The 26,269-nt window shown below is 46.8% G+C and overlaps 1 protein-coding gene across 7 annotated transcripts in view; it reads left to right on the top strand.

Moving 5' to 3' along the window:
- The first annotated feature begins 569 nt into the window (after positions 1 to 569).
- COL20A1 (collagen type XX alpha 1 chain) overlaps positions 570 to 26,269 on the top strand; it is a 95,848-nt gene continuing 70,148 nt past the window's right edge. For 5 of the 7 annotated variants that reach the window (XM_044985621.1, XM_044985619.1, XM_044985620.1 and 2 more), the window contains exons 1-8: positions 571 to 721; positions 7,954 to 8,041; positions 14,199 to 14,309; positions 19,479 to 19,622; positions 20,130 to 20,288; positions 20,830 to 21,027; positions 23,542 to 23,697; positions 25,551 to 25,670. In XM_044985621.1, coding sequence (XP_044841556.1) covers positions 7,966 to 8,041; positions 14,199 to 14,309; positions 19,479 to 19,622; positions 20,130 to 20,288; positions 20,830 to 21,027; positions 23,542 to 23,697; positions 25,551 to 25,670 — 964 coding nt within the window. In that variant the 5' untranslated portion in view covers positions 571 to 721; positions 7,954 to 7,965. Of the gene's footprint in view, positions 722 to 2,887; positions 2,929 to 7,953; positions 8,042 to 14,198; positions 14,310 to 19,478; positions 19,623 to 20,129; positions 20,289 to 20,829; positions 21,028 to 23,541; positions 23,698 to 25,550; positions 25,671 to 26,269 lie in introns of all 7 variants that reach the window. The other 2 variants (XM_044985617.1, XM_044985623.1) reach the window with 2 other exon arrangements.

The following is a 26,269-nucleotide window of genomic DNA, read 5'->3' as shown; positions in this document are numbered from 1 at the left end:
GATAGGTCAGCTACAAAAGCTGACAGTATTTCACTAACACTACTGTTTTCACGGGATTTTGGCTGAGAACAGTGTAAATCTTGCACGCGCTGCTAATGTTGTGAAACTTCCACAATTTGTGGCCAGAATTTGACCCAGCAGTTAATAAGTAGCCTCAAACTCTGCTCCCACGATTTGGGTCCCAGGCTTGCAAAACTTACAGGTGTGCTTAACTTCGCTCAAGGACATGCAGGATTAGGGCCTCTGAAACGTTCAGGCAACTTAATCAGATGTGGAAATGTCCAGCTTGAAGCAATCTCTAATTCTGAGTTAGTAAAATGCAAGGGAATTCCATTTTGCCTTCCTTGCTGCACTCCAAAGAAATTCATAGATCTCCTCCTTGCTGGATGGTCAGTATTTGAGCCCTCCCAATATGCTTAACAAACTCAAGCATGGTTTGCAGAAAAATAAAATAATCTATTTTACAAACCAGGTTTGATCAGCCATATGTAGCAGTCCAAATCTGAAGTGTTGTTCTGTGCTTGGTGCGTAAAGAGGGTGGGGAGAAATCAATAGTGCGTCCTCTCTCTCTTTTCCTCTCTCTCTGTCAGCAGTCGAGAAATCTTTCAACTATTCTGAGAGGCGGGCGAAGTGCTGGCTTCCTTTGTCAGGGATCAAGAATGTAGTCGGATTCTTTGCACCTCCCCAGCCAACTTCAGGGAAAACAAATTGAAAAGCAAAGGTTTGTGACAGATCCTTGTTGGTTTTGAAGCTGTTTCGATTTCTCTGTGCTAGGCTACAGGGGGCTGTATGGTTTTGTAGAGTGTGCTTTTTTGCCTATAATCTTTCCTTTCTCTTGACAGAATAAAGAACTCTTATAGACTTGAAAACTTTGTGAAAGTCCCAGCTAGTGCACTGACCTAGCCAAAGTTTGATGGTTTTGTACAGCTCTCAATTCCATAGCGACAGCAGGTCCTGAAAGCTTAGAACTTTGGTCTCTTTAAGGTGAAGTAACTTTTAGACTCATGTTATCCTGTGATGAAGTCTAAATTCCCCCAGAACTGACAGGAATGTCTTTCTTATAATCATTTGATGCTCTGTAGATAGTGAATGATTCCATTAGAGAGTTTTGATCTTGAGTGAATTTTTTGTGGCACACAACCTGAGGGAATTTCTTATGAGTGAAGTAGTTAGAAGGGTTTCTTAGCTCACAGCTGAAGGTTTGATGATAATCCTGGTTGTCTGGATTGTGTTTCCCTAGCTGTTTCTGTGTTTATACGCTTGTACCAAACTGGTACTAAGCTTATCTATGGTTTGGGGAATTTTCATGCTGTAAGAGAACCTAGTACCTTAGTATTCCTTTGAGGTTTTTCTCTCCTAATCTTTCTGCAGCTTCCAAGTCCCTTTGGAATCCTATTAACAGCATCTTTAAATTCTCTTCAATTTACCTGTTGAACATGGTGAAGGTAAATACAGGAGCGAAATCAAAGGTGCTATGTGCCTTGCAGGGGGCGTGAGAAAATATTGGTTTAGAGGAGTCCTGTCCCTTTGCTCGTTTTATACAGCACAACATGCAGCCCCGACTACATAATCAAAAGTGTGGCAGGTGCTGGAAAAGCATCCCACACAGTGTTTTGGTGTCCGTAACAAGGCATTTTTCACCCCAAACCCCACACTTTTTTGAAAAATTCCCAACCAGCTGTCGCACCTTTTCATGGGTGTTTTTTTTTCAAGTCTGATTTTTAGAAATGTTCAAGTCCTGAGATAGCAAGTCACCCCATGATGCTAAGCAGGTATCTCTTCCTGGGATTTGGAGCAGGTGACTGACTCTGGAAGGTGTTTGGGAAGCTTAGAACTAACTGAGTTTACCAGCTCCAGGTGTGTCAATTTCTGAAGGGAAATTCCACTCGGTCAAGGATGCTGGCTTCACCTGTTATCTTCTCCCATCAGTATCTTTGTGGTTTTTCTCATGCAGCCTCCTGTGAATGGAAAATCCTCTCTGAGCTAGGCCGTAACACTGCACCTCAGCAGACCTGCTTGAAAAAAATGCCAATTTTGTAGAAAACCTAATTTTCTTTGGTTGAAAATAAAATTTTTGAAAAACTTCTATTGCAAACTTGGAAAATGTCATCCGGTGCTAACTTTCAAATCCCACTTCAAATTGCACTTGATACTGATGGGAAATTGCAAATTGACAATGGCTAGGGGAGAAGGTTGCTAATATAAATGAATTCAGTGTTTTTAATGATCAGGAACCAGCTAAGCCAGACAATGTAAATGCATGCTCTTCTTGCTGGCTCTTTTTGCTGCTAGCTTCATCCCTTCCTACTGTTGATGTTAGCTTGTTGCATCGTTTTAAATTAGACCATCTATGATTATGTGGCAGGGACAATTTCCTGATGCATTTGTGCAGTACCCAGAACTCTGAGCCTGATTGGAGCTTTTGAGTGCTACTCCTATATTATAATAATGACAATGTTATTATTATTAGACCCACTTTGAAAGGTGGCAAATTCCACCTCCTCAGGAAATCCTAGTGACTGGGAAATAGGTATCATGTGCTCTATGTAATGTCCATGAATTTCTTCCCTGAGAAAAATAATGGGAGAAAGGAATCCACAGGCCTGAGGCTCTGTGCTGTCAGAAGGGATGATGTCATATTGGTCCTGTCAGTATCTTGCACCTCACCTCTGCATGGCTGAATGCTTGCACCATTAATGGCAGAAATAAACAGGTGGAACAACATGGGAGGCGGTTTTCTGTTCAGCAGTTAACCCTTAGGGTCTGAAATCTCACTCACCTGCTGTTGGGGGAGGGATAACACTGCCTGACTTTCATCCACACTTTCCAGCTGTGGATCTCAAAACATTTTACCCAGAAGCTCAGTATTGTTGTGTTCACTTTACAGGTGGGGAAACTGAGGCACAGAGGTGACGTGACCTACCCAAGGTAACCCAGCAGGCCTGTAGCAGAACCCAGGTCTCCTGAGTCCTAGTCTAGTGCTCTATGCACTAAGCCATAAGGATGCAGGTGTAGTTCTTACCCTTGGGTAATTTTCTGAGTCAACACTTGATAAACACGATAAATATACACCTCTACCCTGACATAACCCTGTCCTCGAGAGACAAAAAATCTTACTGCGTTATAGGTGAAACCGCGTTATATCGAACTTGCTTTGATCCACCGGAGCACACAGCCCCGCCCGCACAGAGCGCTGCTTCACAGCATTATATCAGGTCGTGTTATATCAGGGTAGAGGTGTATTACTCTCCCCACTGAAGCTTAAAGGTGCAATCTTCTGTCTGAATCAGAATATTGTAATGGGTTTGATCTAACACCCATTAATGTAAATGGGATTTTTTATATTGAAAGGCATTATATAAGAGCCCGGTGTTATTAATCACTTTGCTTTCTTTCTTTAATGGACTTTGGATCCAGCTTAATCTTTGCTGAAGTGGAGAAACCCATGTACAATTCAATATTATTCCTCCAGATGGCATCCTCTTTGCCTCTGATCTTCCTAGCAGAGCTATGGGAAAGATTGCTGGCATAATAAATAAAGAACAGTTAAAAAAATTAATATTCCTAATTTTAATTCAGGGCCTTTTTGGCAAGTCCCGAATTGTTGGCTTTGCATCAGGCATTCATAAAAAGGTGGGCTTTGCATTTTTTTGATATGAAGGTTGATCCTTACCTCAACATAATTTCAAAATGTGGATATTTTTCCATGAAAATATCTATATAAAATGGAAATGAGAAGCAAGATGCTGAAGCTTTCAGATTTTCAACGGCAAATTGCAATTGTTTCACACAGCCACGTGCCTTGCAATGAACACAGTCACTGCAGGGGTGTAAGTTAACTACCATATGTTGCGACTTGCATGTTTTTCCATTGCAGCATTTTACAGTTCCTGGAGTAAAAGTGTAGGAAATTCTGGCTGACCTACCATTTTTTCCTTTTAACTAATGAGGAGCTGACACAATTGGTGGGAAACAGAAACACCCATTGCTTCATGTTCTCTGTGTGTATATATATATCTTCCTACTGTATTTTCCACAACATGCATCCGATGAAGTGGGCTGTAGCCCGTAAAAGCTTATGCTCAAATAAATTTGTTAGTCTCTAAGGTGCCACAAGTACTCCTGTTCTTTTTGCAGAAATTTTCCAGAAGACACTTTATAACTGTCCATCATCTTGTACTAAATCAAAATTTTGCTGTAGAGTGAATGATAGAACTAGTGTATACAACCTGTCTAAGTCAAAAGTAATAAGACTGAACAGTGTGGCTGTAGAAGTGGCAGGGGCTGATTATATGTTGGACTATGTGAAATGAGGCCAATAGAATAAAGTTCAAACATAGGGACCATGAGACATTGGGCCTGGAGTTCCATCACTTGAATTGGTTTTGCCCTGTTGGACCTGATTCCCAGCCTGTTGAAGTTGATGGGAGTGCTTCCATCGACCTCAGGGAGCTTTGGAGTGGGGTCCTCTGTCCTGATTCACACCAGAGTCAGAGAGGAGAATCAGACTCTTGGTTCATAAACAATACGCTCACTTACACTGCTGTAGATTCAGAGCCGCTCTTTAGAACACCACATCGAATTTCCCCCCTTGGTGTATAGTTGGAACAGTTTGTCCAGGGATACCTCAGGTTCTTGCAAATCTCTTTATGTTGTGTGAACGAGCAACGAGCCAAGGCCATTATGTCTCATGACTGTGGCAATGGAAGAGGGGCTTGTCACTACCTGATGAGAGCAGTGGAAATGGACTGGGTAAATAACCCACCGAATGTTTCCATAAGAGAAAAATCCCTCTTTTCTGCATGAAGATGAATTCCTCTGATGTTAGAGAAGGGCCAGAAGTAGGAACCCCAGATCCATAGTTTGAACCCCTATCCCAAATTCCAGGGCTGTCTAGCTTCAGGGCATTATAAGGAAGGGACCAGTCAGAAAATCCAGGTTTGGATTCATCAGGTTTGGATCTAGGGGTTTGGCTCAGACCTTTCACTTCAGATGTCCAGTTTAGAGTTCAGATTGACAACTGTTTGCCCAACACGTCAGACCATTATCAAGGTGAATTAAGGACTCGCTCTCAAGATTGGCAGGCCCAAAGTTGGCATCTCCCCAGCTCTTTTAAATAAAACAAACAAACCACACACCCCTTGCCCTGTATTTTAGCCAGATGAATGTAATACCTTCAGAGAGAAATTGACTGGTGGTGTGGAGGGCCAGTGTTCGGATCTCCCTTGCTGTTACACCTGGTGGTAAAAAAGTGTTTTGTTTTTCATGAAAAGCTGAGAGGGAAACTGGAAAAAAAAATCATTTTCACTTAAATATCTTGTGGATTTTCTCAGGTTTTCATTGAAAAACTGAAAACAATAATTGTTCATTGCCTGAAGCTCTGCAAAACATTGAGGAAAATTGGAAATTTTGTCAAAAAGCCTTTGTGTGTTGGTGGTTTTAATTTTCTTTTTCAAAACAAGTTTCGATGCAAAGTTTAACAGGTTCTACCGGCTGAATAGGAACTGTGTGGGGTACTGCAAGGCACCCTGCACCAGCCCTACGGGATATGGCTGCACTGCAGCTGGGAGCTGGCTCAGAAGCCAGCACCAAAGGCTTAGTGGAGGCCACTGCGGGACCATGGATCTGGGTTTATGCAGGTCTAGTGGCCTCCACTCTTGTGCAGCTGGCCTAGAGGAGCTGCAGTGGCTATTCCAGCTTAGCCAGTAGCAGTGTCATTGAGACAGCCCAAGAATCAAAAAGTTTGTTTTTCTATAGGACCTACGTAAATGACAATTGGTTTTACTTTAATATTTCTTAGGAATAAAACGGGGGGTTTAAAATGTTTAAAAATGGTTAACTGGTAATGAGATCTGGATTTTATCCCCCAGAGGCCTGTAACATTTTGAAGGCCCTATCCTGCAAGGTACTGAGTGCCCTTAACTCCCATTGAACAAGGAAAGCAAAGGATCAGGGTCTTAGACAGTGCAAATATATGGCCTAAAGCACGGTTATAATTGTCCTTTGATTGCACTTCACCTTTCCTTTGTGTTGCCCAGAGAACCTGACAAGCTCATGATCTCCTGCTGCCTTCCCTGGGCAGCCATGCCTCACGCTGTTGCCTTTCTAGCTAATGAGAGCTTTGGCGCGAGAGAGAGGAAACGAATTGCTTTAAAAACCCACAAAACACCTTCTGGGGGGTGGGGTGGGAGAAGAGCGGAATCAAAGGAAAGTCCTCGCTGGCACCGGGGCAGAAAGTGATACGTAAAGAGACGCTTGCTGTCAGGCACTGATTCTTCGGAAAGCTGCAGGAGCCGGGATGAGATTGCCTGGCAGTGCAGGAAGGCAGATGGAGGCAGGCAAACTGCCCACCGAGTTAGTCCTGCAGTGACATGACTGAAACTGATGGCCTCCTGCGGGAGGAGCTGCTTTGCTCTACCTTTGTCATCCAGCTTGTGAAGCAGGAGGCGTTGCGGAGAAAGGGCTGATTGCACTGTGTAGGAATTGGGTACCAAGCGCTATACATTTCGCTCTGCAGCCAGCCTCTCCCATACTGCTGGTGTTTTGATGCAGGCGAAACGGGCTGAGTGAAGTTTCCCAACGCAGCCCTGGCGAGTGGGAGCGAATAGTCTGTGTGTATCAGTGTTAGCAGGTGTGCAGGTTCCCCATGATGTTCTGAGGCTGGAGCAGCAGAGGGATTCAGCATTTGTGAAACTATACGCTGCTTTTATAGCAACTTCTGGCTTTTTGCATTGCTGGTTTCCTAAGCCCCCAAAGCACGATAATTGCTCATTCAGCAGCGGCAGAGGCAGGCAGCACCCAGAGCCGATCCCAGGTCTTGAGTTTGTGGAGCAGGCATCTCTGAACTACGAACCGTAAAGCACTCAAGGATCTGCCAACAGTAGGGAAAGACTCCCACTGACTGGGTTTTGGCTCCTAAGCCACCGTACGGGCGCAGGAGTTTGCACTGCAGGTCTGTCTGCATGACGAATGGTGTAGGATTGAAGCCCTGGGTCCATGCAGACCTGGATGTGGATCTGAATTTTGTCGCTGTCAATGTTTTAGTTGTACAAGGTTCTCAATCCCATTCCCAGAGTTTTGCTTTGAGTTTAGGGTTTGAACATGCCTTGAACCAGGCAACACCTTCAACTTTGAATCCAAATATTCCTCCTCTTTTCAACCCTGCTCAGGAGACAAGTCAAAACAAAAAACTATCCATATGTGTCCCTGGTGTAACATCAGTGAAGTTAGGCCAAGAATTAACTTGGCCTTCATCTCTGGACTGCTGGCGCTACAAGCGCAATCAGGTGTGTGATTATAAAGCTGCGTCCCTTCTGCTCCATCCTCACAACAATCGCAATGTCAAACAGTCTGTGCTTTGAAGAGTGTTCATTGAATAATGCTTCTCTTGTGGGCATTAAGTGTGGACTTTCCCTCCCCTTATATGTATTCCAGAAACCCGAGAGAGGTGCTGGGTTATTCTGATGTAGCTGTGTTTTGACTTTTGCTGTGATGATTGGGAAAAAATATATATTTTTTTATTTTCAAAAACCCAGGCAATTCTGAATTCAAAATTGCCAATTTTGCTGATGATACTTACACTGCAGCAGACTAGAACTGCTTTTCCACACCTGTGTGGGCTTCACAGTGCTGAGCAAAGATAAAAAAAATGTTGTTTAAATCAAGAAGATGTAAAGAAACACAGGGCCAGCGTCTGCTCTGTTAGCTGTGTTGAAAATAGTGATGGTCCTGGAGGCTGAATGGCTCATCGTAGATGGCATCAGTGTAAACGTCATTACATTGCCCGTCAGTGAACCCCTCAGTCCAGTCTTAGGGTGACCACTGCTAGGCGTGAGAGGGGAGCATTCACTCTTCTGCCTGTTTATCAACAAGGGAGCCAAATTAGTCCATGCAGTAAGTGCGGTTTTGTTTGTTATGTGGTTAGACATAAAGTGCCTTTTCCTCTCCATATAGGACCAGGACGTCATGCTGAGTCACAGGTCCTTCTTGTTTGCCTGCATCACCTTGGCAAGTCATGTCATAGGACACGCGAATGGTCAAGGTAAGCGGGGCTCTCTGATCACTTTTAAAATAGGCATTGGATACAATAATTACGGGAGTGGCTGTCACCTGAGCTAAGCTAACAGATCTAGTTGGTCAGCTTCATCACATTTCTTGGTTTGTTTGTAACCCGATAACTTTGGAACACTGCACCTGATCTGTGTGTGTGTGTGTGTTGGGAAGGGTTTCAATCTGGTGTTCAGTTTTGATCCTTTATACAGAGAGACCCAAATGATGGAATTTGGAACCGGGGTCAAATCCAATTCAAGCCATTTCTGTTTTGGATACCTGGAAGTACCGACCCAGAATCTGAAAATGTAGCCCCAGAAAGACATCATTTGATATGAGAGGCCCCACATCTGAAAGGCAGACACAGTGATGGGCAGGGTTGAAAGGGAATGTTCTTTGTCTGTTCACACTGGAGAAGGTAACCCTGTCCTAACCCCCTGCAGGACTTTGGTTTTGTTTTCAGAATAGGACTAAAACTGGTATAAGCTGTCAGCAGCCAAAACGCTGACTGCGTCCAAATTACACTGGCAGTTTGCAAGGTTTCCTCGTCAGTGCAGAATCCTGTCATTTCCATGCCAGCTAAATTGCTCTTTATCCATAAGTGAGTGTCTGATTCCCAGAGCTCCCCCTGGTTTCCTGCAAACTAAGGTCAGCATTACAAACAATGTCAAGGAGGTGTCTTGCTTTGTGGCATCTCACATCTCTCCGTGCCAGGGAGAGAGGGAGAGATGCTTCAGTTCCTAAATATAGTCCAGTAAGTCCCTTATATAAGCACTTAACAAAGGCTCCCACACAGAGACTTATTATGATTTTGCATCTTCGACCTTGCACCGCCTCTGGCTATGCAATCCCAGCATCTCCTGCCTTCCGGGGACAGGCACTAAATGGCTAAGGGTCTGCATTGTCTGAAGGCACCTGAGTGCCAGATGGATTCAAGTGATGTACCCAGGTGTCCCACTTCAGAGTCAGGCTGGTTCCCAAGATGCAGCCATTAATAAAGGACCCTTCATCTTTTCAACGCTATTGGGTTGTTAAGGCCTGAGCTGTCGCAGCATCACAAGAAAGGTTAGCGGAACAAGTCTGAACACAACTGGGATAACTACGCACAGAGCACACGTGCTCCTAACGTGGATCTCCATGCCACCTGGTTGGCTGGCGGTAGTGCTTCCTTAATTCTCTGGGCTGACATTGCTGTAGTGCTGGGTAGATGATCAGGCGGGTAACTGGAGGAAGGTGATTCATGTGGTGACGGGGGAGTTTTAAAGTGCAGTTATGGCCAGAAAAGTGGTTTTAAAAAATTACGGATCCACTTCCTTTGCTGATGAAAATAATCGCTTCTGCTGGTAGCACTGGAGAGCCAATCCAGCTCCCGGAGAGAGAGAATTCTATTCTGTAGAATGGCTCATGAAGTTCCTGTAGCATAATTATTACTTGGGATTGAGGAATGAGCAGGGAAAAGCTTACGTTGACTTTTAGCAGCTGAGGCTGGGTTTGCAGGCCTGGTGGTTATGCAAATCCTCTTCTTTATTTTTATTTGTAAATTGAACAGTTTTGAAGAAGAAAACACAGAGAGAGAAAGATGAAACCAATTTTCCACCAAATAGGAGTCCAGGGCAAACTAAGAGTAAATATACCTCAGAGAAAACAGGCAATGTTATCCAACATAACAGAAGATTTAAGTTGAGGACTGGGATCATAGCTGTATAGCGGATCAAATGGAAGCATGCTGGACAGACCTATCTAAAGAGTCAGAAGAGAGGTCATGAGTTAGCTTGATTGCCTTCATCTTTATTTTGGTCAAACGTCCCTGTCGTCTCTGACTGACTCTATTAATATTTATGCTCCTGGACATAAGCAATAAAGGTTTAGGGAGGCTGATGTTCAAGGCAATGAGTGTGATATTCTAGTAGCTCTTATCAGTGACTGGGAGACATAAACCCAACTCCTAGAAAGACCTGCTAAGCCTATGGAATCCTGCATCGATATTCAGTGCCCCAGTTCAGTTCTGGTTTTCCTTCTTTCTTTGTGTCAGATCAATACAGGGCAGCCTTAGACAGATCACACCTAACATAGCATTGGTCAGGTCACCTCTGCCCTCATTTATAGTGAAACTTACATAACAGCTGGTGGATTACACTGGTGTTACCTACAGTCCAAGTTCTGGTCCCTGCATAATTGCCAGAGTAAACAAGTTGCATGTAGGAAAATGACACAGGCTAGGTCTACCTTGCAGCTGGGGGCAAGCCTCCCAGCCCATGTGGATAGATCTGTGTTACAGGGCTCATGCTAAAAATAGCTGTGTTAGACCAGTGGTGCCATGTTAAAAAGGAGTGAGTACATTAACTCTTTTGGTGTTCCACGCAGGGCAGCGGCAGGGTGGACACTCAGGTGGAGAGGTGCCCTTAGTTTGAATTGGGTTTCAGCTAGAATGGCATCGGGGGTGAAAAGCAGAAGTGGCGTGAAAATGCGTTTGTGGTGCTTGTTTTCACACGCCGAGTGATCACACGCCGCCAGCATTTGCTTATCACGGGAGAGCAGGGGTGAGTAAACGCTGTATTCCCCAAGTGAGACGTGACGGGCGTTTACCTGTAACTACACTATTGGGGTGGATGTTGTGGCTTGGGCCGCAGCCTTGGCTCTCAAGCCCAGGGGGTCAGGTGGGCTTGAGATCCTGAGCTGCAGCTCACATCGTGATGTCCCCTGTGCTGTTTGTAGCAAGCTAGGTCGAGCCCTGTGAGCATGAGTCTGGTTACCTGGGCGGGGAGGCTCACTTCCAGCTGTAGAATAGACACACCCACCAGGGCCAATGCTAGTCCATTGCCGGGTCTAAGCAGAAATATTTTGAGGGGTCCCCACACAACACATACTCATAATTAATAGGTTGCCCCCTTGAGCTGCTCGGAGCCCTAAGCAATTGCTTAGTCTGCTTGTGCCTAGAGCCAGCTCTGATACCCACAATGCTCTGTTATGAAGTCACCTTCTAGGGATTTAGGTGACAGTGGGATTAGACCACTGGATCTAAGTAGTGGCATCCCACTCTTGAACCTGTCCTCCTGTCCCCTCTCCACAAGGCTGTGGGAGACTGCCGTGAACTGTGCTCTGTGACATGCAGGGAGCATGAAGGTCTCCTGGGTAGCCTCTTTGCACCTGGCCCCTTTCAGCAGCAGGTCCATGTGTTCAGAACCTTCTGGGTACGTGGTTAGTTCTTGGGTGTCTTGGAAGGCGGCAGTCTGTCTGGATTTGAAAGAACATATATCCATGCTGTGTACCTGACAATCCTCCAAGGCTTCCATTTAGAGCCTGGCTATAACTCCACGTCATTTGGAGAGCAGGGTTACAATATCAAAGAGTGCATGTAGAACCCAAGGCAGACAGACAGTGGGGCTTTCAGGGAGCTGGAACTCATTTGCATCCAGGATATAACAGCTCTATAGAGAGTCTTGTCCTTCTCATATTCATCTGCGGGCATTCTGGCCTTTTAAACTTTTGGGATCCTAGAGTTAGGGCTGAAAAGCTGGATGGCACATGTCCATCAGAAGACAGCTCCCTGTTTCATCGCACTATGAATCCATCATTGTTCCATTCTCTTTCCCCATTTCTGTTTAGATTTGACTCTGGGTCTGGTCCTTCCAACACTCTCTGCCCCTGCTCTTTAAAAGACAGGGTGCGGGGGAAGGAACAAAGACTTTTTTAATTTCCTCTATTTTGTTTTTGCCTGGGTGGTATGTGAATCTGAGCCTTGTTTTCCCAAAATAGTTGTCTGCTAGTTGAGATGTTTTCGGGAAATGCCTGGATCAAAAGGTTAAGGTGCAGATGTTGGGCTGAAACAAGTAGGCCCTCATTGCCTAAACCATTGCTAGCTGCTGCTTTGTGTTTTGGGTTGTGACTACCCAGTAAAAGATGACAGAAGGCATTTGAGTGGAAGACGTTTTCGATCCGAGTGGGCACTCAGGATAGTGCCATTCAATGGGAGGTTTTTCCCTACAAGCACAGTTGGTCAGTTCTGAACATTGAACCTCTGTGTGTTTATAAGTTTGCTGTCATTAAACACAAAGTAGGGGAGGGAAAAGGGTTCCTAATGGTTTCCAAGGAATAGTCAAACTCCTCGACTTTGATGATTTGTCCAGGCTGTGTTTTGCTCCTCAATAATGTTGTTCATTGTTGACTTTTATCTTTTAGGGCCTACATTTTTTTAGGGGGTCTCTCTGTCTTTGCACATTTCACAAACGCAGATGTGTATATGTATTTGCAAAACAGTGAATGGTCACTGCAACTGCTAATTCTATGCACAATTCAGTATTTGTGCATTCGCTTACCAGTTTTCCATGTGCAAATGCTGCCTTTTAAACTGTGCACCTGCAACTGCATTCCTAATTTTTGCATTACGTTACAACAATTGCATGTGCAACTCTGGTAATCGTGTATGCAAATAACCATAATTGGCCATTTGCATTCTTAGTTACCACTTTGCCTTTGCAATCATGGTGATTACAAATGAAATGAGCAATTGTTTCCACATTTTTGCTGCACGTTTTTGAAAATGCAGTCAGAGGACACACTCCCTTGTTGAATTTCATGAGTGCAACGAGGGAAACTTACTGAAAAGGTTGCTTTTACTTTGTTTGTGATATTCAGGTGGAGGGACAATCCTGGTTTACACCCTGCATCCAATCAAGTAGAGATATTTTGTAGCTATATTTCAGCTAAGAGTCATCATCATTTAAAAGAGTAACGCGAGTTTAAGGATCTAGTTGGAAGATAGGGAATCTCTCTGAAATGGAGATTTAAAGGGAATGGGTGTCAGGAATCAGGGCCTGCATCAGAGTCAGGCTGTGGCAACTTAACGAGCATGGCTGCCGTGTAATAGGCTGCCTGATTGGCTATGCTAGTGGGAAGAGTCAGCAGACCAGCACTTAAGCTCAGTAGCAGCAAGCAGCAGTTTAGTGGCTGCTCAAAGCATTTGTCTGTGGCTGAAATAGCTCCCGCACCTCCTTGTTCCCATCTGGAACCCAGCCCCACCCCTGCCTGGCCTCACTCCGGGTAACCTAGTTCTAATTCTCGGCCCTGATTCTTGGCCTCTGACTTTGGCTGTGACCAGTGGCTCTGGCTCTGGGCTCCGCTCCTGTTAACCAGTAGGCCTGACTCCTGCTCCAACCACTAGGCATGACTGCCCACATCCCAATCATGAGACTGTTAGCATGTGCCCAACATATTATAAGTCTTGCTTCTTTCTCCCTGCCTGCAGTTAATTTTCCTCTGCATCTGCTGATTGTTTGCTGCCTCCCTGCCGCAGCAGGAGGTTTTGGGGCTGGTACAAGCTGGAGCCTGCTGCCTTCAGAATTATAGTCCTGTCAAGGGTTGTTACTTACCCTTGATCAGGTTGTGTATTTTTTAACATCTGGCCTCGGAACTGCCTGGGAAACTCTCTCTGCAGAATTGCGAAACATAGAATCTCTGGGATTGTTGTACTCCTTGGCAGCTCACGTCTTACGGGCGCGTCATTTGATACCTTTCGCCTTGTTGATATCATCCTGTTTGATGCAGTCCTAATTCCGGGATGTTTGGTGGTATGCTACAGAGAAGCCTGCACCTTGAGCCGGGGTGTAAGTCGCAGCTTGAGGAGACACACCCACGCTAGCTCTGATCGCGCTATCTGCCTTGAGTAGAATCTCACCCGAGACGCTAGGTGCACGCTCAGGGCCATTAACCAGGGTGGTGGGCGGGGCTATGCTCCTTGCTCAAAGTGTAGATGTTACACTATGGTGTTGCAGGCCAGCTGGCGCAAAAGCCCTGGATCCACTTTGGTCTCCATTGCCTTTATGATCTAGCAGGTACTCAGATGCCCATGCGACTGTCCTTGCCCTCCTTGTCTCTTGTGCTGCTCTGCTTATCAGTAACCAAGAATGGAAGGTGTCTTGCTCAGTAAATTGCTGGTTATGGTAAACTCCTTAAAGCCATGGCTGGTCTGAGCCATGACAACAGACGGATTCTCCGTTAGATGAGAGGAAGGAAAACCTTCTCCTCCAAAATCGTGGGGACTGACGGATCCATCTGAAAAGCAGACAGATGGCGAGTATGTGTGGACTGTGGACTGCTTGCCATAGGTGCCTCTGGACCTAACACAAGTGATGTTTCTGCTTTTCCTCCAGGGCCAAACCGGTTGAAACTAACCGTCCTCTCGGAAGACAGGCTACAGATGAAATGGAAAGAAACAGAAGGGAACACCAATGGGTATAAGGTTCAAGTGAAGCCCATGGCAGGTACGTCCTGCTGGGATCTGGATTTGACTCTGCAAGGGATACAGGTTGCAGGAGCCGCCTGAGCCCAACTTTCAGCTAGCACACATCTAGGGGCAGGAGGATGTGGGTTTGACTGTCAATAATCTCACTGTTAGCGCTGCCGTCCTGCGCTGCCGAATGGGGTGAGGCCGCTGCTGCTTTCTGTGATGGTCTGAATACACTTCATCCATTAGTGATACTAGAACCTCCTTGTGCCCTTCACAACCTCCTCCCAGGGCTGCTGAAGCAGCAGCATCTCTGGCTGGGATTTTCAAAGCAACCTAAAGAAGACAGGCACCAACTTCCACTCAAAGCTCAGGAAAGTTAAGCTCCTAACTCCCTTAGGCACCACTGGGAATCTCGTACTTTAAGGGTACTGCTTTCTCAGCAGGGTCTTCAAAGCTCCATGGGGTATCTGTGTTTTATCTTGTGCTTGCAGGTGGGGGAACTTCTGACCTACTTTCTGTCCACATTTACAGTCTGTGCATTTCACCAGGGGATGGTTTAGAGCAGGCGTAGGCAGCCTATGGCATGGGTGCCAAAGGCGGCACACGAGCTGCTTTTCAGTGGCACTCACACTGCCCGGGTCCTGGCCACCCATCCGGGGGGCTCTGCATTTTAATTTAATTTTAAATGAAGCTTCTTAAACATTTTAAAAACCTTATTTACTTTACATACAACACTAGTTTAGTTATATATTATAGACTTATAGAAAGAGACCTTCTAAAAACGTTAAAATGTATGACTGGCACGCGAAACCTTAAATTAGAGTGAATAAATGAAGACTCGGCGCAGCACTTCTGACAGGTTGCCGACCCCTGGTTTAGAGCATCGTTTGCACACAGTCCCTTGGCTTGTCCACGCAGGCTGATTTCCTGGAATGCTTTGTGTTTCTAGATAGTCATGTCAAAGCAACGGGGGAGCAGCTCTTTACCAGTGTCCTACATACTAATTCCAGTTCCTGAGGCCTTGAATCAGCTTCTGCATATAAATACAGTCCCTGAGTGACTGGCAAGATTTAGTGTCCTGCGCCAGAAGATCCCCAGAACCCCTTGAAATGACAGCACAAACATACATTACGTACTGATTTTGTCCTCCCTGGAAAGGGGAGGTGCCCACTTTCACACCACCTTGTCTGCTGACAAGGCCATGCCTGGTGCCTTACATTTTTGTATTATTTTGATTTGCAGGGCACTTCTCTCTGCAGCCCTGAAGGTTTTACAGGAATTAGATCCACTAAAATAATAGTGAAATCCCACACAAGGCCACACACAGCTCAAATTCAGACTCTAAACTCCCTCCTCCAATAGAAAAAAAAATCCATCTAATTCTGCTGCCCCTTTTGGTAGGGGTTTTGCAGAGGGAGTTTGTAGAATTCCCAGGCTCCAGAAGACTAAGCTGGGGAGCAGATTTCAAAGTTAAGGACCCTTCCTGGGCAATATCCATCCATCTACTGCTCTCTTACGCCAAGGGATTTTTGTCAAGCACCCCTGCTGATCACAGTGGTGCGGTGCTGTCCCTGGCTGTGTCACTGAAAGGCCTTGCAGCGAAGCAGAGGAGGGTAGCTATCAGCAAGCTATCAGCAAGGAATGCATGCATGCACACCGGCTGTTGGATGGGCTTTCGCCAATGCTGCTTCTAGCTCTGCAGGGACCTGTTTGCTCAGCTGGACTTGAATGTTTCTCACTTCCCCATCCCCAGTTACAACCAGGGCTGCAGTGTGCACGGGAGATTGTCAGAATTCCAGTGATCCAGGCAATTCCCTTCTCACAGACATTCACTGCTACCTGCCTAAGGCTTTCCCTAGTGCTCAGATTTAAAGAGTAATTTCTGGACCTTAAAGAAGGCATCAGTTCAGAAGCTTAGGGGTCAGAAACCTGTCAGTCATAGTAGTTTCAGACGCATGGACCTGTCAACTCAGTCACAGACTAGCAGTCCAGGGAGCAGTTGTCTCTTTCTCTCAATGTCTCCCTTCCTCTTGGTTTTGTGACCACAAACTCCACTCAATCAGCCTCACCAGAGATGTCTCATTATAGCTGAAGCGAGCATGGGTTAGTGTCAGAGCGAGGATACTCTTTCCTTTCCCCTAGGCTTATCTGAATTGCCATTGTAACTCTAGCGCCCTCGTAGCCGAGATGGAGTCTTCTCTGCAGGCAGCTCTGGCCAAGAGAGAGCGCGCGCAGGAACGCAGCAGGAAAAAATCCCTTCCACCCCAGGGGCACCTGTTCCAAACCCCCCAGAGGAAAAGTACAATGGATATAACAAAGGGAGATATTTATTTATTTACAGAGGGATGAGAGGAGAAAAACAACAAGGGGAAATATAGGGGGAGCAGTAAAACAGGGCTGCATCCAAGACAAGGCCCAGTGGGAGCACAGTCTGGAAGGGCAGACACCGAGCAATGCGTCTGCACACAGAGTTCAGGAGTCCTGAGCAGAGTTCAGGAGTCCTGAGCAAAGTTCCAGTCCAGTGGTGAGTCTTGGGGGCTCTTGGTCGTCTTCGGCGCCAGTGAACTTTCCCCAGCAAACCCCTCCGGTGCCCTCTTCTGCCGCTCTCTGCCAAGCCACAGAGCGACCCCCTCCCCACTGAACTAGCTACAGCCTCCCTCCTTATTCCCAATGCAGAGTCACTAACCCCAGTACTCACAGCCCCACCCAGCTCTGGGCAGGCGTGATCCTGGGTCCATCTCCGGCCTGTCCTTCTGGGGCGATTCCCCCCCGGCACAGGGCTCCTCCTGGCTCCTGTCCTGGGCTGTCCCCGATCAGCCGCCCTGCCCTTCCCAGGCTTCAGGCAGGTTCTCTGCTGCTTCACTTCGTGAGGGCCTGCGGGCTGCAGTCCTTCTTTCTCTCTGCAACTCCAGAGCCACCCCTCTCACTGCTCCCTCTCCCTCCTTGGGGGTCATGCTCTCTAAACCCCAAGGGGTTACACCATAGGAGATCGTTCCAGGAGCTTCAGACCTTTCATTCCCCATCGGGCAGGGGTGAGGTACGGCCGTGATCATGGTTGGGAGATGAAACCTTGCGCCAGGGCCACAATGGGAGAATGATGGGCACAGGCAGCACCGTCACCCTGTCAGATAATCAGTGGCGCCAATCAGACTTTCTGCCCACAGCAAACGTTACCACTCCCCTCCCACCCCTCATCTCCTCTCTCCCCCTTACATGCATTTGGCTGCGGCTTTGGAGAGCTAATCCATAGATGCTGTCCCCTCTGTTCTGCTGCTTCTTGCCGTGTTGGTTCAGTAGGGGCATGTCCACAGAAAGGTGGCAGCTGCCCAGAGGCAAAGGTCCAGCTGAAATATCCTGCATCACTAGCTGGCAGATTCCTCCAGCGGTTCTAACCGAGCGATATTACACTGATGGGATGCAGTTCGACAGCGTTGCAAGTTGTATGGCTCTAAGTCAAGAGGAAGAATGACTGGGTCTGCAAACTAACCCCAGGGGAAATGCCGCCTCGGAGACGAAGCCCTTAGCAATGTCACTGCTCCGCTCCCCACAGCAGCTCCTGTCTTAAACTGACAGGTGGTGGCGGCCTCAGCCTTCGGTCACCTGTGAAGCTGCCCTGTGCAACCAGCGTTTCTAAGTGCCGCCACCAAACAACTGACAGCTCCAGTAGCAACAGCGCTGCTGGCAGCTACTGCCAGACATATGACAGTAATAGAGCTGCCGTGGACTGTTTGATCTGTCAGTGCCCTGTGGCCTCCCCTTTCTATTCAACTTCTCTGTTTCTCCATCCATCCATCCATCGCTGGACAGCAGCGTCACAAGCTAGCACAGCAGTGAGCCAGCGAGATTTTACCACTGGCTCTTTTCCAGTATGTTCGATGGTTTGAAATTAAGCAAAACATTTCCCCCCATCCCTACCAATGGCATCTGTGCTTGTGTAGCTGCTAAGCATATGTCGGGAGTTTTGTGAGATCTGGTCACAGGATCTATGAAACCTAGGCCAGCCCTGCTGATAGAAGGCGTCACTTCCAGAAATGGCCTCTGTCTGGATAGAGCAACTGAATCAGCCAGAGAGAAATGGGGTTTGCTCAGATAGCTGGGGTGAAAGTGACAGAGAGAGAGGAGAGATGACCCACTGGCTAGGGTACCACCAATTGGTTCAGACGATCAAGGTTCAGTTCCCTGCTTTGCCACAGACTCCTTGTGAGACCATGGCCAAGTCACTTAGGCATAAACTTTCAAAAGTGGCACCTAGTTTTGAGTGTCCAAATTTTAGACCTAATGGTTCTGATTTCCAGAGGTGCCAGATACCAACGGCTCCCAAGGACACCAAGGACAGGGGTGGGTGCTCAGGAGAGATGGTCAGGAAATGGTTTTCTTGTACCGGGAAAATGTTTGTTTTTTTTCTTTTCCCAAAATATTTTCCGATCGTGAATCAGGAAGAACAATCGAAATCTCAAATTTTCATGAACCAAAATAAAATAAATCAGTTTGGATCAATTGATACATTTTGCTTACACAATTCTGAAACATTTTGTTTCAATTTGAACTATTTTTTATTTTATTTCATGATTTTTACTCTAATTAATTCCGATTTCAAAACGAAAAGTGACTTCCAACAGGGACACCGGAATACTTTGTTTAGAAAATATCAGACCATGACATTCTAACAATTTTTGAAACTTTTTGGGCAGAGAAATGGATCAAAACCAACTCTTTCCCACAAACAGTTTTGTTTTCAACAAACTAGTATTTTTTTGGATGGGAAATCAGCTAACTGAAAAATTCCTTCTCTGCTGTGGTGCTCGGCACCTCTGAGGAGGCCCTCCCCCAAAGTGTACAAAACTGGACACTCAAAATTAGAAGTCAGTTTAGCACATTTGGGCCTAATCTCTCTGGGCCTCATTCCCCGAGCTATAAAATGGAGATAATAGCACTGCTCGACTGGGAGCATTGCAGGGACGTGTGTATACACTAACTTTACTCAGACACTCCAGTAAAGGGGGCTGTGTAAGTACCTTGGATTGGCAGATGGGCGCTGCCTGGCCTACATTCCATTAGACGGAAGGAATTTGCAAGAGCTCAGCTGGCCAGTGTCCTGCAGTTGAGACCCCTGTCACGGCTCGGAAGGCTCCCACATTCTGCATCGAGCCTGTTTTCAAAGGTGTCTGTCTTGTATCTCTCCCCTCGCAAACCCCCATTCCAGGTGACCCGGAACAGGAAGTCATGCTGAAAACCAAAACGCCTAAGGCAACAGTTGGGGGACTGAGCCCCACGAAGGAATACACCCTGCAAATCTACGTGCTCAATGGCTCCCAAGAAGCCCTGTTTGCTAAAAGGAAATTTGTGAGTAAGTATGATGCACGGTATGTGCTGTCCCCGTTGGCGTGGCCTACAGTGCCTGGACAAGCAGGTTTCTTTCGAGTTAGTCCTCTAAGGGTATGTCTGTGCTGTGGATGCACCCGAGCTAGCTTTAATGGAGCAAGGAAATTGCAGCCACCCGTATTTCAGCGGGGGTTGTACAAGCCCTCCTGGAGCACTGGGTAATTACACGCAGGATTAGCCCATATTGAAGCATGTGGTGCTGCAGCGTCCCAGTCCCTGACCAGAGCTAGCTTGGGTATGTCTCCTCCAGTTGCAGTCACACCCTGTGGGGGCAGTGTCAACATCCCGTGAGTGGCGTTGGACATCGACATGGCGTGACGAGCTGTCTTTTTGTGGTGATTGTGGTTGGAGTGGTGGTAGAGGGCACAGGGAGAGCCTGAGAGCTGCAGTTCGTGGGGCCGATCTCAGTGGCACCAGGTTTACGCCGACTTCCTTTGCTTCTCCACTTTCTCCTTTGCTGCTGCTCTTGCAGTTCAGGAGCTGAAAAACGTCTCGCAGGCTAGAAATACCCGAAGGAACAGAGAGACCTCTCCAGGAAAGAGCATCACCCCTTTGAGAAATACGGCAACTGAACACATTCCAGCGGCTAAGACAATGTCACTGGCTCCGAGTGAAGCCTCAACAAAGACAGGTATGTGCAGGGTCGGTGCACAGGCCAACAGCCACAGAAAGCCAGGAGGAGGCAGGGTAGCAGATGGGGGAAGGAAGGGGAATGGGGCAGGGACTATCTTACTGTTCGGTGTTTGTACAGCTCCTAGCACAATGGAGCCCTGGTCTGTGGCTGGAGGTCCTAGATGCTACCACAGTCCAAATAATAAATGGTAATCTGGCCATCAGAAGGGAATATTTCCAAGCAACATTCCTAGCGGATGCCTTTCAGTTCTGGGTCAGGGACAGGGCTCCTCGTCTGAGAATCACAGCCCTAGTTCATAACACTTGGCACGGCCATATAGGAGTCCATGATCTAGCCCCTGTGAGCCCGCCACTGGGGGTCTGACACAGTCAAACACGCTTGTGCCCGTCTGCCATTCCATCTGGTAGAACTCAGTGGTGAGATATACACGCACTTAGCCAGTGTGTTCCACTACGTTCCGCTTGTTCCTCTGAATGGGAGGTGCATGACGTGCTAAGGAGAATGGGCGGTTTCTCTTTTGTGCTGCTGTGGAGTGCAGCAAAAGACAGACCTGAAAAGAGAAGACAGAAGGCAGCAGTATCCAAGGACTCAAGTGAAACCCTCGGAAGGAAACCAAACACCAAGTTCAGTGTGACAGAAACACCGACAATGCTGAAAACAACTCTGCGCAGCCCCACAACATCTGAGCGAGGAGATCTAGGCCAAGAAAAACACACAAAGGAAACTTTAAAGAGAGGTGAGTCTTGTTTCTAACACAACTTCTCCCCCTCCAGAATGCACCCAGGAAAGTGATTCAGCTTAAAAATATTCACCATCCTACCCAAACAGGGGCAGTTGCCTCTGAACAATCCAAGCAAAGGGAGAAGGGTATTCCCAGTAGACTTAGGTATTTTTATGGCATTTCCACATTCATGAATCTTGTCAAGAATCCGGGTGTTTGTTCAGTTTGCTATTATGTGTGGGGTCACGATTTGGAGAACTGCCAAGTATTGATGGAAATGCTCACAGCTCTGCAAAGTGTCACAGACCTTAATGCAAAAATTCCTACTGGGAAGTCCATTGACTCATTAACTGCTCTTCTCCATTCATTATTCTCTAGTGTGGAAGTTTCAGGCATCCACTCAAGAAGTAAAAACAACACCGTGTGACTTAGCTGACTTGTCATGCACTGCAAATAATGAATAGTTAATAGTCAAACTGAAAAGCCCCGCAAGCTGAAAGATTTTCATCCAAATTATTCAGCAGATCTGACTTTCCTTCTTATAATGGAGAGGAAGGATGCTCCAGTGGTTAGACAAGAACTTGGAGGACCTGGATTGAAGTCTCTGCTCTTCCACAAACTTCCTGTGTGGTCTTGGACAAGTTTAGTTTCTCTATGAAATGGAGATAATACCCCTGTGAGGTGGGACAGTGCTGTTGTGAGGATTAATGCACTAAAGGTTGTGAGGCACTCAGATACCATAGCAATAGGTGTCATGTAAGTACCTTACAGATAGATAACAGTTCCTATGATTGCAGCTCGATAGCAGAGACTTGGGAATAACTAATACATTCACAGCTATCTGGATCATACGCAAAGGATTTTCAAATGGGGGGTGGGAGGGAATGGCTTGTTTTACAAGCAGTAGCACCAATAGTGCACAGTGTGTGCATCAGCAAACTCTAGTTTCCTCCAGTCCTTTTGTCCTGTCTCCTGGGGCCTTCTCTTCCTTAGGACAAAAGGTGTATTCTTTACTTGAGGTAAAATTCTAGTGAACGCAGGCTGCTTGTTTTCACAGGAGTTACTAGGTCAAGTTAAAGGCTCCTTTTAGTCTGTGATTTGATCTGCTAAGTCGTGTGAAAAGTACCAAGCCTTGTCTTCACAAGGGTTTCACCTTGTGTTGGTTAGCTCAGATTAAGAACACACCTTTTGTCCTAATGGAGAGACAGCCTAAGTGACACTGGATTTGCTCCCTCACTCTTATCAGTGGGGAATGGCAATTGAGTGGCCAGGTCTGGGCACACATGGGGAGGAATCAATCCAGGGGATCACCAATGGAAAGCAGATTGCCCTGCGTGCCTGAGTCTGGTCCGTCCAAGGAGCCCATTGGAATCCCTGGCTGTCACATGGTAATTCTGTGCGATGCGGCAGGAATGCGTTCTGCAGCTGTGGAGCCTGTTCTCTCTTGCCCGGTACCCTCTGGTGTTCACTCAAAAAAAGTAAAACCTCCATCTGAAAAAAATCAGGGGAAAGGTGCAGCTTATCAGTGTCGTGCCTTATCTTATCCCCGCTAGCTGCAGGCATGGGCTAGGGAGGGAGGTGTACGGATATATGGTGCCAACAGTTAAGGAAGAGATTAGATTTAATATGGAGAAAGCAGCTGAATAATTGTAGCCCGTAGGGGATCTCCTGCTGGAATGGAACTAAATAATCACCTGAGATTCCATAAGATTTAGTGTGATATAAAGGAAAGAGCTGGATTAGAGCTGAATGTAATGGAGCTGACAGTTTACATACAGCGATGCTTAGGCGAGGCATATTTCCTAAAAGGTTTAACTTCTTTACCCCAAGAACATACCCCTTCACTCCTGTACACCTGTGTGCTGATGCTATAAGCAAGCTTGTTCTCAGCCAAGTGGCCAGGCAAAGGTGATGCCTTGTTGTTGATCTCTCTCTCCTTGGAAGCAAGAAAATTGGTTGTGATTCTGGCCTTGGCACATCGTTTTATCTCTTTCTGTCTCGGTTTGCCAATCTGCAAAATGGAAATAATACTTGTAAAGCTCTTTGAGATCAAAGCATTACAGAGGCACAAATGATTGTGTCTTAGACGTGTACCTGCTTGGTTGATTATTTAATGGAAAAATTCAGTTAAGGAGGAGAGAGTGGGATTCTATTCTTTCTTGCTGATCAATCATCTACATTATAATGGCACATTACTGTACATTATCTGCAGTCTTGTACAGAAAGCATAAGCTTGATTGTCCAGATGTAGGCTGAGTTTGCAGCACTGATAGGTAGTACTATCACGGACTAATGCTCTAAACTAATCACTGCAGTTTATGGGGATCACAGACTATTGGTCCATCTAACCACAAAATGTGGTCTATTGGCTCCTGGTTCTAATGAAGTTATGAAAGTTTCAGCTTTGACATTTCACAAACTTGATTCTTGCCCTTAAAGCCAAGGGGGTGTGTTTTGATTCGTGGTGCTGGGGATCTCTTGTCACAGCTCCTGCATCCTCCAACTGATCTCAATCACTTTGTCTCCTAGGTCCTCAGTTTCAATGTGACACATCGGCCACAACTGATATCGTCCTGCTGGTGGATGGGTCTTGGAGTATTGGACGCGGCAACTTCAAGCTTGTCAGGGAGTTCCTGAGCACCTTGGTTTCACCATTTAATATTGCCCGGGATAAGATAAGGATAGGTAAGAGAGCTTCTTGTCTTCAGGCCTCCAGATACAGAATCAGGATAAAAACCAGCACATCTCCTCTCCTGGGAATAAGAACAAGGAGGACTTGTGGCACCTTAGAGACTGACAAATTTATTTGGGCATAAGCTTTCGTGGGTTAGAGCCCACTTCATCGGATGTATGGAATGGAAAATACAGTAGGAAGATAAATAGATAGATAGATATGCAGAGAACATGAAAAGATGGGGGTTGCCATACCAACTCTAACGAGCAGGGGCGGCTCTATGATTTTTGCTGTCCCAAGCACGGCAGTCATGCTTCGGTGGCACGCCTGCAGGAGGTCCGCTGGTCATGCGGATTTGGCGGCATTTCTGTGGGTGATGTGCCAATCTCACGCCTTCGGCGTACCTGCCTCCGAATTGCCGCCGAAGCTGCGGGACCGGCGGACCTCCTGCAGGCACGCTGCCAAAGGCTGTCTGACTGCCACCCTCACAGTGACCGGCAGGCAGCCCTTGTGTGCCGCTTGCTGTGCTGGTGCCTGGAGCCGCCCTTGCTAATGAGACAAATCAATTAAGGTGGGCTATTATCAGCAGGAGGAAAAAAAACTTTTGTAGTGATAATCAGGATGGCCCATTTCAAACAGTTGACAAGAAGGTGTGAGTAACAGTAGGGGGGGAAATTAGCATGGGGAAATAGTTTAAAACTATAATAGCCCACCTTAATTGATTTGTCTCGTTAGTTGATATGGCAACCCCCATCTTTTCCGTGTGTGTGTGTGTGTGTGTGTGTGTGTGTTCCTACTGTATTTTCCACTCCATGCATCTGATGAAGTGGGTTTTAGGCCATGAAACCTTTTGCCCAAATAAATGTGTTAGTCTCTAAGGTGCCACAAGTTCTCCTTGTTGTTTTTGCTGATACAGACTAACACGACTACCCCTCTGAAACCTGTCTCCTGGGAATGTCTCCTACACTTGGAGAGGATGTGCTTGCTGGCCATTCTACGAGCCTGAATGATCTGCTAATGGCTCTGTTTTTCATAAAGCTGAACAAATGCATTTTTAAGCAGCGAAGCTAGACGGATAAGTGCCCTGTCATACGTGCAGTCCTTGGAAGGATACGGAGGGCATTAGGTCCCATCCAACTCTATCCTGTGTAAGTGCCCCTCCAGGTAGCTGTAGGATTTGCATTTTTGCACTTTGTTCTTGGCCAACCTCTTTCATGGGCTGCACATTGGATCCTATGCTTGTGTATTGACAGTGATTCTTGTCTGACCTCTAGTGGTTGTAACAGACAACTACAGTGTGTGCAGTGGCCCACATTTTGAGAAACACTTCAGAGGTTCAGTGCCTTGCTCAGTGGCAATACCGTGAATAAACAGTAACAACAGGCTGGGGAGGAGAAGCTGAAAGGCCACTTTAGAAAAGTTGGGCCAGTGTAACTAAAGGGAGAAAGGTGACGCAGGTACGGAGTGGGAGGTGAAAGGGAAGAGCAGAAGGGAACTGTGCAATGGAATAGGAACCTGGCGACTGCCCTAATTTTAGCTAGGATTGTGCCGGAATTTTCACACTGGGAAATAATTACAATAATCCCTAGCTCTTACATAGCGCTTCAGATCTCAAAGCACATTGCAGGGCAGTTAAGAACCATTATCCCCCTTTCAGAGGTGGAGACATAGTCGTGGAGAGGTGACTTTGCCCACAGAAGGCCAGCGGTGGAACTGGAAGTAGATCCCAGATCTGTTGCCACCGCTTTGGCGCACAATCCGGTAGCCAACGCCGCCTGTCTGTGGCAATCCTGGGATAAAGCAGCTTCCATCTTGCTGCTTAACCCCTTGGTTGCCCTCTGTTGTCTGCTGTTGCCTTCCCCAGGTTTGTCCCAGTACAGCAGTGATCCACGGACAGAGTGGAACCTGAACACCTACGTCACAAGGGAGGAGGTGTTAGAGGCGGTGAGGAACCTGCGATATAAAGGCGGCAACACTTTCACAGGTAACACAAGCTTTATCTTCAACTCTCTCGCTCTATGTCTCTGGCTGGGCTGCGCGTAGAATCCCGCTATGATCATTAGCCAATAGCTTAGCATCCTCCACATTAAGGGAGAAATATTCTGGCTGGATGTGTCTGAATTGGATACAGGACTAAAGCAGCGTTAGTTACGAGAGTACAGCGCAGTCGCTGTCCATGGGGCAGATATCTCTGACCTAAGCTATTGGTAATGAAGGAGAAGGGGCCTTTGTGTCTCTCGCATGTGCAAGTGCACCTCCCCCCCACACACGCTATGATAGCACCAATGCTCCAGCAAAAGGAAAGGCACGACTGTTACTTCTTTGACTGCATCACTACAGGAAATAATAACTGAATATGGACGTTCTAAGGCCGGGTGACACCACCCCCAGAGCAGCAGCCGCCACTGAACTAGGAACACCTGGGAACTATCTGAGCATCTGCAGTTGGGGAGGAAGGAGCAGCTCCCCCCTTCAGTCTCCCCAGATCCAACATGTGGCCTCAGCAGTACTCCCTTGGGAGACTGGTGCAGTCATGTGTAGCACTCTCAGCCTCTGTGGGTCCAGGGAGATGAAGTCCAGAGA

The sequence above is a fragment of the Mauremys mutica genome, chromosome 13 (assembly GCF_020497125.1).
Source record: "Mauremys mutica isolate MM-2020 ecotype Southern chromosome 13, ASM2049712v1, whole genome shotgun sequence".
Lineage (NCBI taxonomy): Eukaryota > Metazoa > Chordata > Testudines > Geoemydidae > Mauremys > Mauremys mutica.
The sequence above is the reverse complement of the archived record's forward strand: the minus strand, read 5'-3'. Positions and strand labels throughout refer to the sequence as shown.